Here is a 14220-nt window from a genome sequence, read left to right on the forward strand (position 1 = left end):
CCCCCCCCCCCACACACACAGAGAGAGAGAGAGAGAGAGAGAGAGAGAGAGAGAGATGTATTTGACTATTTCAGGGTATTATCGACCATTTAAATAGGGATTGTTATTTCATGGCCATTGATGACTATACAGATCCTTTACCACATGGCAAAGAAAAACCTTCTCCATAGAAATATATCTTTTTGTCACTAAGGCACCTCAAGAGTACCCATGCCAAGATACAATAGGTGTGAAAGATTGTGTTGTCTCGAGTTGAAGATGTTTGCAGCCTCGCATACATCTTCTCATTGGCCATAGACATTAGCGTGTATGTGCAAGTAGTATTTTATGGCAAAAAAAAAAAAAGAACTCTACCTGATAGTATGGCACTTGCGTCTAGATGCTAGACAGAGGACTGCCACCATGCGAAATACCATAATTCTGCCCCTATTGATAAGGGTGTCAAATCAGAACCGAAATCGAAATCAAATCCAATTTCAAACTGAATAATCTAAATTGAACCGATTATAGCATGGTTACATCCTGGATTTGAAATGAGTATTCATAATTCGGCTCGATCCGAATCTAGATCTATGTCAACAATCGACAGTTCTAATCGAAACTGAACTGAATAACTTGATGGAACTTTTTTCTCATTTTAAAAGGTAAATACTTGACGTAACTTAAATAGGAAACCAGGCTTAATTAATCATTAAAATTGTTTTATAGAGTTATAGTTATAATATAAGTTGACAACCCTCTTTTGGTGGGGAAGTCCAACAACCTAGTCAATGAGCCTTTGTATTTTGTCTTTTACATAGCAGAATCGAATTTAAAATTAGATACTAGAACCAAATAAGAATCGAATACAAAACCCAAATAAGAATCGAAATCATATCAAAATCGAATAAGTTTGGTACAAATACTGATTTTCAGAACCGAAATGGGATCTAGTCCACATCTAGATCACACTAACAGTCCTTGGAAGTTGGAACCAAATTTATGGTTCTAGACCAATTGACACCCTTCCTGTTGATGCTCTACAAAGAACCCTCTCCCAAAAACATAACACTGACTCGTTACTCGCGGTTGACTCGTGCACTTAAACATTCTCGGTAAAACCCTGTTACTTTTGGTGATCGTACTCCCACTACTCTCAAAGCACCGTTGTTGTGGGAGCTGACGGCAAACCATCGAAATGTTGCAGAATATCGTTAGAACTGCCACAGCTGCCGCCGCTAGAACACGAAATTCATTGAACAACCATTACATCGTAGCCCCTTCCACCATAATCCTTACATATTCCCATTTTTCTTCGAAGTCTAAAGCGCCCTCTTCATCCAAGGGCAAATCCAAAGCGAAATCGAAGAAAGAAACTTCTTCGAAGATTGACGAAATCTCGACTGCTGCTGCAGGTGACGATCTTGATTCTGACCTGCTCGAAGAAGATGGTCGCGCTCGCCACCTCGCCGAGGACGAGAAGGACAAATCCCTCGACATCGGTCCCAATGGAAGACCTCTCTTCACCAGTACAAAATCGATTTCTGAACTCACCAGAAAAGATGTCGGTACATACATGAACTTCAGGTTTGTTTCTCAGATTTTTTCCCGTTCATTACTGTTATCATCATCTCCGTTAAAAGGGTTTCTTCTTTTTTGGTGATATATTTTGGTTGCTGTATAGCATGGAAGGATTGGATACGGTTTTACCAGAAGGATTACCGACTGGGGTGACAAAAGAGTTTGAAGAGTCCATGAGGAGTGCTTTGCTTGTTCGGCAGAGTTTCTTGGACCTTCGGGATAATTTCAGGCGCGTTGTTGCTCCGCCTTTGCTGTCCTCTGAGGGCAAAGGTAAGATTTTTCTCTGCCTTTTTTTTTTAATTTTTAATTTTTTTATTTCTACTTCCTCCCGTCTGTTTGGTCAACCTGTGTGAAACCATCAAGATTCACAATGTGAGTCCATAATACGTCAAGTACATATAGCCAGTTATTACGATTCGTTGGTCAATTTTGGTACTTGTCTGTGGTGATTCTAAACATTGTGGTTCTACACATTCTAGTTTTTTCGTAGTTTTGAATAATTTCTTTCTATGTGAAGGCTTCTCAGATGTAACTGTTGTTGTTCTCTTGTAATCAAAAGACCAACCCCACCCCACCCCCCACCCAAAAAAGAAAAAAAAGAAAAGAAAAAAAGAAAGGTACGAACTTGTGAAAATCAATAGAATTATTGTCTATATTTTCAGTTAATGATGCAATAATCAGTAATTAAATGCTTTTTTCTGGCTTGGAATATAGCTCATATAAGTTTATTTTAGCCATGGAAAGTTGAAATGACTATCTGGTTTCAAGAAGAACACTATTGAGTTCATATTTAAGATTGTTCCTTTTACAGCTTCGTTCTATGCATCTAGGTCCAAAAGTTCGAAAGCAGATTGTTTTGGATGGTCCTGTTAGCTGTGGAAAAAGTATTGCACTTGCAATGCTTGTTCAATGGGCCCGTGAAGAAGGTTGGCTGGTCTTTTATGTTCCAAAAGGAAAAGAGTGGACTCATGGTGGGTTTTTTTATAAAAATCCAGAAACTGGTCTTTGGGATACACCAGTTCAGGCTGCAAAAATCCTCCAGGTATGAAATTGAATTATTTCCTTATTTTTAAGAAGAAAATTCCGATGTTCACGAGATATATGGGAAAATGTAAATTTATTACATCATCAATTTTTGTCACCAAGACAAGACTGTTTTCTTTTGGGTTCTTTCAAGTAGATATGAATTGTTGTCCCATAGTACTGTTTGGAATTTGTAGTTGATAACTCATAGTTAATCTAAATTAATAATCTAGAAATATAATTAAAGCTGTCAAGACTCAAGTGGTGCCACTAATGAACCTGGGCCTTATCAATTTTGTGAGGTGGTATTATTGATTATTGTATTTGATTTTGAGATGGAAATTGTACGATGACCGATACATCTGATCTTGGTTTGATAGCTTAATGGAATGCAGTAGGTCTCTTGAGGCATCATCTTTTTCCCACAAAAATATATTAGTCTTTGAGGGTGGTAACTGATTGTCCTGAAAATGGAAAACTGCTTCCACTTGAGGCAATTCAACTTAATTCTTTCCTTGTAATCTGTTATTTCTGTCGATGGACCTATTTAAATAGACTTTGAAACCATATTAAATTTCCACTCATGCCTTTTGTGTGGCAATCCACATCCATGTTTCTATCAACAAACAACAACCAACTCAGCCTTACCCCAACTTAATGGGTTTGGCTACATGGATCCAATAAAAAAAGTAAAAAAAAGAAGATGACAAGTGAGAGTTAGAAGAAGAGGTAACAGCCCAACAAGTCAGGATGTCTCAGCTACGTGGTTCCTAGTCCTCCAATAGGCTCTATCCAAAGTCATACTTGGGACAAGACCTAGACTGAGCATGTCATTCGTCACCACATCGCCTATGTATTTTAGGTCTGCCCTTAGCTCTTTTAGCTCATTCCAAATGTATAAGACCACTCTTCCTTATTAGGGCGTCCTTGGGCCTCCTTTAGACATGGCCATACCACCTCAGAAGAATTTCACGAAGCTTATCGTTGATCGGGGAAACTCCCAAATCAGCTCTAATATGTTCATTTCTTACTTTATCCTTCATAGTTTTGCCGCACATCCATCTTAACATCCTCATCCCAGCTACACTTAACATCCATCTTTCTATCATTTCTTGTTAAATAAATCACAAGGATTTTTTCTTTTAAGGGTCTAAAACCCAGCCAAAAGGCATTAAATTATTTTTATCATATTTCAGCAGCTCCAATACTGTGGAAAAGAACTGTGCAAACCACCACAAAACAGAAGTTTCAAAGAAACAATTCAGAGTTGGCCAGACAGTTTTAGTTAGAGGATCAGTTCTCTTAAACTTGACCCCCATTGTATTGATGGAGACAAATTTAAACAAGCATTCAAATTTAAACAATGATGCCTTGGCATGTGAAAATAGATGTTCAACTAGGATGTTACAGAGGATGCAATGGCACAGCTACTATGATTTACAATTTCAATCCCATGACTTTAGCTATCTGCAGGATTTTCTGAAATGGAATGAATCTCGCTTACAACGATTACCTTGTCAAATTTATGATCCTATTCCATTGGGAGAGGGTGCTGGTGTTGGATGGATGAAAGGAGTTGATTCCATGGCAATGCCTGAAGCTTCTACATTGTATGACCTGATTCGAACAGGCCTTACTTACACACATGCCGCTGTTGGAGTGGTAGTTCGTTTGAGGAAAGAGTTATCTCTTGTCAAAGATATTCCTGTACTTATAGCAATTGATCAAGTAAGCATGAAACCACCACCATATAATTCATTTATCATTTAGTTTATATTTCTTTTAATTGTTGTTTATTTTTAAAGGATTCAATGTAGTGAAAAGTGACTTATTTTATGTGATTTATTTAATTCCAGTTCAATAGCTGGTTTACATTCAGTGAGTATGGGGAGCCTGTAACTGCTCGTTCTTGGCGGCCCATTCATGCTAGAGAACTTGCAACGGTTAGTTGAGGAAATTTAAATTCATGTTGCAGAGTCATTATTTCGAATGACTGTCTTAATTCTGTTACTTGACCTTTCTACAATAACCTTTGCATTTTGTGACTTGACACTTTGGATTGCAATCATCAAGGAAAGATGACTGCAAAATGCTTGGATGGTTATAATTTTGCATACTTCTGCCATGTTTCTCCCACTTTTCAATTTTTAGTGTTCACACTTTTATATTGTGTAGGAATTATTGTAATTAATTATGGAAGTGTATCAATGTCAGAGAAGTTAGTCTGTGAAGGCCTTTTGGTTGTTTACTTCATTTAAGCAGGGAACCTGCACTACATGTTTTTGTCTTTAGTCTTGTTACGACAAGGACTTTGTTCAGGTGGTACCTTCCTCCTCATCCCTTCCCCAATATATAACAGTTGTTTGGAGTTCAAAAATAAAATGTAAAAGGCGATGGTCTTGAATGGTGGCTGTGGGATATCCTGTCTGGAAATCATAGGAAGATCCTTAGGTAATGACTCCCTCAATTGTACTTTCTTCTCTTTTTATTAGTTATTTTTTTCGTCTTGAATCTTAAATTCATTCTTTATTCTTGCTTAATATAATCCAGAGTTTTGCTCTGTATTAGATTATTTACTCAACCTTGCAAACCTTTTACAGTTGTTTCTTTCGTCCATTTTGATGCAGTTGGCAGGACGAGAATGCAGGAAAATCACTAATTTCGACCCCTGTTTTAGCCTCTTTTTAGCAGCCTTTCAGAAGGATTCTAGCAGCAGCATTGGAGTTCGAGATTTAAATTGGGTTTTATTTCTTTTATAAGGCTCTAGAAGTTAAATTGAAGATCTTTATAACAATATGAACACAAAAGAGGGGGAAAAAGCTATCTATAAGATAGCTAAAATGAAAGAGAGGATGACCAGAGATTTCAACCATGTTAGATGTACTAAAAGTGAAGATGGTAGATTACTGGTAAGGGATGAGGACATTGAGGAGAGGTGGGGAGAGTACAGAGTACTACTTTGGTCTACTTAATGGAGAGTCCTATGAGCATAGGGTGTTGGAAGTGAAAGAACCTTTATGCAAGATGAAATTAGGCAAGACACCAGGCCTAGACGGAGTACCTATTGAAGTGTGGAAGAGTGTAGGGGTCTGTGGTTTATCTTGGCTAAGCAAGATATTAAAAAGGATTATGATCATGAATAAAATGTCAGATGAATGAAGGAGAAGCATTGTGGTTCCGATTTATAAAAATAAAGTTGATATTTAGAGCTGACATAACTATAGAGGCATAAAATTCATGTGTTATAAGATGAAGCTATGGGAGAGGGGGGAAAAAGTGGTGAATTCCAGTTATTGTTGGCTTACATCTTGTAGCTGCTTTAAGCCCATACTCTAAAGATTAATAATGAATGAGTTGACAAGCCACATTCAAGATGAAGTTCCTTGTTGTGTGCTTTTTACTGATGCTATAGTTCTAGATGCTGAAACAAAAGTAGGGTTAAATATAGTAAGATTCTTGGAAGATAGCTTTGGAATTGAAGGTTTTAGGATGAGTTGAACTAAAGTAGAATATATGAAGTGCAATTTTAGAAGTGAAAATAAAGTGATAGAGATTGATGGATGAGGAGATACCGTTGATAAATTTCTATACCTGCCACCTGGATTCATTCATAAATAAAGGAGGTGTTATGAAACCTGGGTCACAATATACCCTATTGGGTTTGCTGTGGGCCCACCCAACCACTAAGTAGCTCAACTCAAGAATTTTATGGCAAAAATGTAAATATCTAAGAGTTAAAGTGGGGGGAGTGAAAAAAAAAAAAAAGTGGGGGGAGTGGCGTGGCTGTAATTGGTCAAATAGGGAATGGTCACTTGATAGACCAAAGGCAAGGACACGAGGGGAATTACTATTTATTAATTGGGGACAAACTAGGAAGCAAAGTTAATTAATGGACATGAAGGCATTAGAGAAAAAGGGAGGGATAATTATGGCAATAGAGGAATAAAAGATGGAAACTAAGTAGCAAACATATTGTGTGTGTGTGGGGATGTGTGTGGAAATGTTGTCCTCAACCTCCAGACAACACAAACCAGCAGCATGGAGGACTGGTTCGAGGAGAAGTGCTTCCTCTTTGGAGCTTCGATCAACTTGGGATTTTAGATAAAGAATTGCAATGGTAATCCCTTTTGAATGCAAGAGGTAGCAATCCAAATATCCAATCAACCAACTACTTGGTGCAAACAACAGTGACTGAAATCCAACCCAGCGGTAGGTGGTAACCAGCAAGATTCCCTGATCTCAAACTCACAACAGGGGGATTTTCCAAATCTGGAAATCAGCAAGGTAGGTCGTGTTGGGAAACATGTCCACACTCCTTGCCATGTTTTGGTGTTAGCAAACAAACATACATCTTTAAGTTGATTGATAAAGTGTGATTAGCTTGAAGAAACCCTTAGAAGATCGAAGGTCGAATCAAGACATGAAGCTAAGCTTAAAGACATGAAACAACAAACAAGAAGGAAAGAAGATGAAGGGCCAAAGAATGGAAGATTCAAGTGAAGAAGAAGATCACTAGGATAGATTAAGTTATTTACAATGTAATTTGTAATTTCCACCTACTTATATGCACTCACCTCATGCATGTGCATTATATCATATTAGAATGACCATAGAGCATGCCTTGACCAAGTATGGAAAGTCACTAAGTGGCGTGGAACACACAGTAACCTAACTTAAGGGTATTTTAGGGAATCTTAAGATTAGTATTAGGAGATGAATCCTTCATAGAAGCTGTAGGAAATTGAGTTGTGATTCTAACGCAACTGTACTCAGATCATTCTGAAGTTGGACCAAAAAGTTATGGTCAAAACACTGGTGACTGGTCAGTATGACAGAGCATGTCATGTTGGCGGTCGACCAGAACCACCCGAGACCATAGGCGGTCGACCGTCTGGAAGCCCCGGTCGACCAGACCTGTCCGAGACCATAGGCGATCGACCGGCTGAAAGTCCCGGTCGACCGGTGCCTGCCTGGAAGTACTCCAACGGCTATTGTTTTGCCTACAACGGCTCTTGGCGGTCGATCGGCTATCAATGGCGGTCGACCGGTAAACCCAGAATATGTCCGTTAGAGCTTGATTCCCTGCCTAAAATGCTTCACTAAGTTCACCTATAAATACCCTAATCACTCTTAATTAATTTTTCATTAAGAAAGAGCTTTAAGAGCATTGTTGCAAGCATTAGAGAAGATTATTTCTACTTGAGTTATTCTGTTACACAAATCCCAATCAAGAGGCTCAAGTCTCAATCAAAGTCCTCTACTCTCTCCTGTGCAAGTCAAAGCCATAAGAGAGGACTTTACAAAAAGGTGCATCACTCTTCATTTATTATTCATTTTCATTTGCACCACACTTGAGGTATTCCTCTTATTCCACTATTTCTTATTTTTCTGTTTTTACAATTCTAGACTGTACTTAGGATTGTAAGGATCCTCTTATCCTTAAAAGAGTGTAAGGTACCTCTCTACCTTAAAGGAGATTGTAAGGTGCATCTCTACCTGTAAAGGAGATTGTAAAGGTGCCTCTCTGCCTGTAAAGGAGATTTGTAAGGATACTCTTATCCGTAAAAAGATTGTAAAGGTTTCTTCCCTACCTCCTGTACTGAAAGGGAAAACTAGTGGAATACCTTACAAGAGGATTCTTGTAGGGAGTGGACTAGACTCAAATTGAGTTGAACCACTATAAATCTTGTGTTGTGGTTGTTGTTATCTTATTTATTCAGCATCGCTTTTAACTTGTAGTCACATTTGTGATCTTTTTGTTGAAAAGAGTTAAATTCCACTAGTATAACCTATTCACCCCCCCTCTAGGTTATTTCAGGTCGCTGTTTTGTGTATATGAATATACCTGCAAACCTCAGGCCGAATGGTTCAGCTATGAAGGAATTCCAATGACTTTAATCTGGCTTCTGGTGGTAACCTACAGAACCAGAGGTGATCCCTGGGTTGATCACATGGCAGTGGGTTGATCTGGGCAATAAAATCTGGAGGTTGGGGTCGGTTAATGTAGTGATTCCAGCACCCAAATTTGAAGGTGAAAGGGCTTGTGGCGGGAGAGATTGCTTTGAGCGTTTGATTATTTAGGCTGTAAACTACTGCCCAGAACAGGGTATTCACAGGTAAGGGAAAATAAACAGAAAATAACAAGGAGGAAATAGAAGGAAGAAGAAGGAGGTATCACAGGGAAGAGGAAGAGAGGGGAGAGAGAGAAGGGGAGGAAAAGAGCACACACTCACAGGCCACGCAGGAACAGCAAGCTCAACTTTCAGTTTGAAACTTTCGTTGGTTACAACCTTGTATTTAAAGAGGGAAAATAAAGACTCCAAACTAAACTATAAAACTGAAATATAATTTAACTCTTACCACTACTGAGCCAATTCAAAGTACAACGAAAGACTACAAGATAAATCCAAATACAAATATCTTACTAGACCGAAGACCCAAATTTGGACCCGGTTCTTGATCTGGGTTCTCAAACGGGTTCAGCCCGGTTGAAGGAAATGCTCCCGCATGAGGAGGAGAATTATATCTGGTATTAGTCATAGAGTTGGAGCATGTGGATGAAATGGATGTGCTTCTAATGTGTGATGTGAGTAAGAAACAAGACCAGCTGTGCTTGGCTGAATATCATGTGACCAAGAAACAAGAAAAGAAAAAAAAAAAGAAGTGTAGCTGAAATGGGGATGTGAAGTGAATGAGTGGCAAAACTAGAAAGATAAAATAAGAAATGAACACATTTGAAGTAATCTAGAGTGGCTCCAATAGGTTATTAGTTGAGGGAAATTTGTTTGAATTTGAAAATTTTTGGGAATGTACAAAGGAAAGACCATTGAGTGCAGAGTAAGGAGTAATATGGTCTAGATTAGAGGAATTTAAAGAACAAGGAGTAGGCGAAAATCATCTTTGGAGAAGTAGTGAAGAGAGATATGGGTGCTTTTGGGTTGAAAATTAATATGCCTTGGAGTTGAATGGTGAAATGGGATTCCTATTTGTTGAGTTGTAAGTTGTAACTATTTTCCTTTACCCGCTCTAGTCTCTGCTCCCTTGTGCTGGGATTCCTATTTTTTGAGTTGGACCTATTTTCCTAAACCCACTCATATCTCTGCTCCCTTGTGCTGGAATTTCTCCCTTCTGCTGGAATTTCAGACTTTTATAATTATCCACGACATCTTTGACAGAATTCGATTCTGAACTGAGGTCGAAAAGCCTGTTCTTATCAACATTTTTTCCTGTTGAATTTTAGAAGTTGGCCCCAATGCCCATAGATATGTCAGGTGGTCAAGGCTTTGTGGCATTTGAACATGCTTGCTAAACATGCTTGCTATTCTTTCCAATGGAAGTCTTCTAGTTACTCCAGAAAATATGTCAAAACATAATCTCCTCTTTATTAGGACCATAATATTCCCATGGAGAACTTAGTGTATTTCTATAGGATAAATGCTTATTATTTTTTAGTTTTCATTCAATTTGACCTTAGGGGATCTTAATGTCCGCTGGGATTTTTTGATTTTCTTTTTTGGTTGTTCAAATAAAATAAAGTAAAAGACAAAGGCTATGTATCAAGTTCATATGTTGCTAGGACAAGTAAACTTGACATTCAAAATTTATTCTGTACTATATGGTTGTACTGTCATGAATGGGCCAAAGTTCTTATCTGACACATTGTGAAATAAATTTTAGTCCTGAAAAATGCTTCTTCAAATGCTTATTTCAATGAGTGGATAAAATCTACTAGTGTAATTTGGGAACCTATTATTTTTTCTTTGAGTTGATTCTATCAGTGCAAATTGATAGCAGTGTATTTACCAAAGGAATTTGGATGAGCTACGTGGATTAGTCTGGGAACCTTTTTTTTCCCCACGAATATATGAATCAAACCCAAGGATTAAAGTATTGGTATCGGTCGCCGTATCGGTTGGCCAAAATTAAGATATGTATCAGAAGGTATCATATCTGAGATATGCTAAGATACGCTAAAGATATGCACATAAATGGATAGGAAATACTTTTTTAAACACTTTTGCATAAAAATTTTGTTAAAAAATGCTATTAATAACATGTATTATGCATAAACACTAAATTGAGGGTATCGCAGTAAGAATTTAAGGTTTGTAGTTGTCCCATAAATGTAAAATCCTTGTTCCCAACCTTGCTTTCCACTGTAATTAGAGAGAAATATGACTGACAATAACTTTGGAACAAAAACCCCTCAAAAAAGCGTGTTTTCTGAAAAATTACCCATCTTGGACATTATATGACCATAGTGCATTGTATCAGTACATACGGATACTCACCGATACGTACCGTTCGATACATACCAATACTCACCGATACGTACTGATTGATACATATCGATACTCACCGATACGTACTGATTGATACATACCGATACTCACCGATACGTACATTTCACCACGATTTTATATTTTCCATTGAGTGTCGGTACGTAGCGGTGCATATCGTATTGTATCGGTGTGTATCGGTTCATATCAGTATGTATCGTAAGATATATTTCGATACAAAAGGAATTTAAAAATTCCATGTATCGTATCGGTCGACTAAATTTAAGATACGTATCGGAGGGTATAGTATCGGTATTGAAGATACTTTAAACTATGATCAAACCTTGAACTTCAACCCTTTCCACCCCATCTCTCCTCCCAAGTCCCAACCCAACCCAACCCAACCCTCCCCCCAAAAAAAGTTGAGCTATGATGGTGGCCAACATTTCATAATGGGCTCAGATTTGTATTTCAATTTTTTTTGTAGGTGAATGCCTTTAGAACGATGATGCACAATGATATAATGGTGGGGGCTTTCTCTCATTCAACTGCAGTGGGAAAGCTACGTAAAGACCTACCAGATGTTCCGCTAGATGCTCGTGTCAACTTTCCTCGTTACAGCTTGGATGAAGCTGCAAGTGTCTGCCATTATTATCTTAGGTATGACTTTTGGGTGTTACAATTTACATAAATTCTTTATTATCTTTCTCATCATGGTGTTGTAGGAATGAATAATCTGTTTGTGATATCTTGACTAAACTTGACCATATATTTTATTTGGGATTTTGCTTTGACACCCGTTGTAGTGATTATAATATATCAGAAATGGAACTCCATTAGCTTGGAAAATGCCTGATGTTATAGAAGCTTGAAAACCTTTTGTCTTTCTCTTTTTGTTCCCAAGGGATCTCTCTTCTAAATTTTTATTTAGGGCGACTTTTTTTGTCTTACCTTCTGTAGCTAGGAATACTTGGTAACCAATTGCTTTCCCACATAGATCTTGAACAGTGGACTTTGGCAAATTATTGCCAGAGATATTTTTTCAAAAGCAGACGAAACATTTAATGAACTCTACACCTTGAAGGTATGAGTTGGAATTTATTGCCAAGCAATTCCCCCCCCCCCTCAGGTTAATGAAATTGTCACTTTTTTTCGGTTTGGGGGGAAGGGGGGGGGGGGGGAGGGGTTGGAGTGTCGGACTTTTTCTTCACAACTTTTTGTGAACCTACCTAATCTCACAAGCAGATCTAGATTGAAATTAAGAGGTCTCTGGACCATTGATTTGCTAAGTGTGAGAATAACGGATCCTGAATCGGTACCTGATCGTAAGAAAGAGAGGAGAAGAGAGAAGTTGAAGAGGGAAAGAGAAGATGAGAGAGGAGAAGAGAACACAGCCCATGGTTTTAGTTGTGAACAGAATACTCAAATGGTGGGGTGGGGGATCTATTTGTATAGTTATATAAAAGCGAAGTACAAGATTGGGTCCACAACTAGGACCGACTCAAGAAGGAAATAACAAACTAAGATTTCACATTAATACCCAAAACACCCTTGGGAACCAACACTGCAAGACACACTTAAATCCATACAAACTGATAGTAATACTTATGTATCTTAGCGGATATGTTTTACTTCGTTAATGTTATTATGTTCTGTTTCCTTTCTCTTTCCCTTTTTGTCCTTGCACGGATCCATTAAGTTGTGAGAAGGCTTTTGTTGTTGTTGTTGTTTTGAACACTTACGCATCTCAACACTAAGAATCAAAACTATGTCTCCTTCTCTGACAAAGACAACATAGGATTTTGTCAGAAATTGCCATGAGTCCTTAAACTACCATAAAACTTATTATGAAACCTTACCTTAAACCACTAAACCTAAACCCAAGACTAGGGGCTAATTGAATCCCACCGGTTACTGTTACCAGAGATGTATCCAAACTACATATGCATTGTCAGATGAGGGTATAGATCATCAGTGGACGATCTACAAAGAGAGTAAGGGAGATCGAAGGATGGGGAAGAAAAGGAGGGAGATTGAAGAAGGAATAGCTGCATTTGCAGTAGATGTTGCCGTTATCATTGCTGAAGTCCTCCGTCACCACTAGTGCTAGAGTGGTTGGAGAAGATCCAAGAAGAATGAGGAGTCCACAGGAGAGAGGAGGGAGCAAGATTAAAGAAGTGGCTCTTGACTTGAGGTTGAAGGAGAAGTCATTGAAATTACAGGCTCACACTCCGTTGTTACCATACCCTCCATGTCACAAGAAGAATGACGTCTTGTGAGATTTCAGATAGGATATTTAACAAACAGATTTTGCCCCTTTTTAGGGTGATTTATTGATCAATCAATTGGAGTTTCTTCTAAGCGGTAATAACTAGAATATATCAAGTATGGCTTCCTAGTGACATGTCTAATGAAATTCTGGGTTCTCACCCATACACGCTCACACACACCCACATCCACATCCACATCCACACACATGCACATGCAAGCACACATCTGATGACCTTCTGAGATGCATGCTGTTTCTAGTCAGTTGTGGAATCAGGGGGGTGGGGGAGGGTAAGTGCTGAATTCAGCCCCAAACTGTTTTTCTGTGGATCATGGGGTCCACATGCTGACTTCTTCTTTTGCAGGCAAAGATTGATACGCCGTGAAGCATTTTCAGAAGAGAAATGGAAGAAGATATACTACTTGTCCAATGGAAATGGCTCAGAGATGCGGTGGCTGCTTCCTTTTGTACGTTGACTGATCTGAGGAGATCCAGGTAGAATGTGTTGAGATCTCATTGTATTATTTATATTACCTTAAAATGAGAACGTGCTGCTGGCAAGTTTTACTGGTCACTTTTTTTTTTTTTTTTTTTATGATTATATTAGAATCAAGTTAGACAGTTTTACACTGGTTACACATTATTGGCTCAAGTAACTCTATTGAATCTCTGAGTACCTTGGGAGAGAGTCGGAGGGGGGGAAGATACATAGGAGATCTATGTTTGCTGAGATCAGTGGTTGAAACTGCAGTGCGGTTAGACTATATTTTGAAAACAATTGTCCTCTTCAGTCCCACATTTGACTGTTCTGAAACTTCCTCATGTTGTCTTGTATTTAGTGCGACTATTCATGTATATTATTTTATCTTTTCCTGATTAGGTACCAACCTAATTAGCTACCAACATTTGTTTTGAATTTCGGATATAACTTGGGGAAAATTTTGGTAGAATAAAAAATTTGAACATTTATTATCTGCACGCGCATTGTGTGCAATATGTCATTGTTTCCTTTAACCTTTTCCTCATCTTTTTATTTTAAAAGCAGTTATTGTTTCCTTTCATTTTCAATTATCTTTATTTTTATGGAAA

General features: G+C 38.2%; 1 protein-coding gene across 1 annotated transcript; it reads left to right on the forward strand.

Annotated features, from left to right (window-relative positions):
- The first annotated feature begins 1053 nt into the window (after positions 1-1053).
- On the forward strand, positions 1054-13726 carry LOC122089864 (28S ribosomal protein S29, mitochondrial). Its single transcript, XM_042659603.1, has 7 exons — positions 1054-1566; positions 1664-1830; positions 2391-2602; positions 4057-4311; positions 4440-4526; positions 11350-11522; positions 13496-13726. The coding sequence occupies exons 1-7, from the start codon at positions 1178-1180 to the stop codon at positions 13605-13607; spliced, it is 1395 nt and encodes a 464-aa protein (XP_042515537.1). The 5' UTR covers positions 1054-1177; the 3' UTR covers positions 13608-13726.
- Positions 13727-14220: the final 494 nt, after the last annotated feature.

This window comes from Macadamia integrifolia, chromosome 9 (genome assembly GCF_013358625.1).
Source record: "Macadamia integrifolia cultivar HAES 741 chromosome 9, SCU_Mint_v3, whole genome shotgun sequence".
NCBI lineage: Eukaryota > Viridiplantae > Streptophyta > Magnoliopsida > Proteales > Proteaceae > Macadamia > Macadamia integrifolia.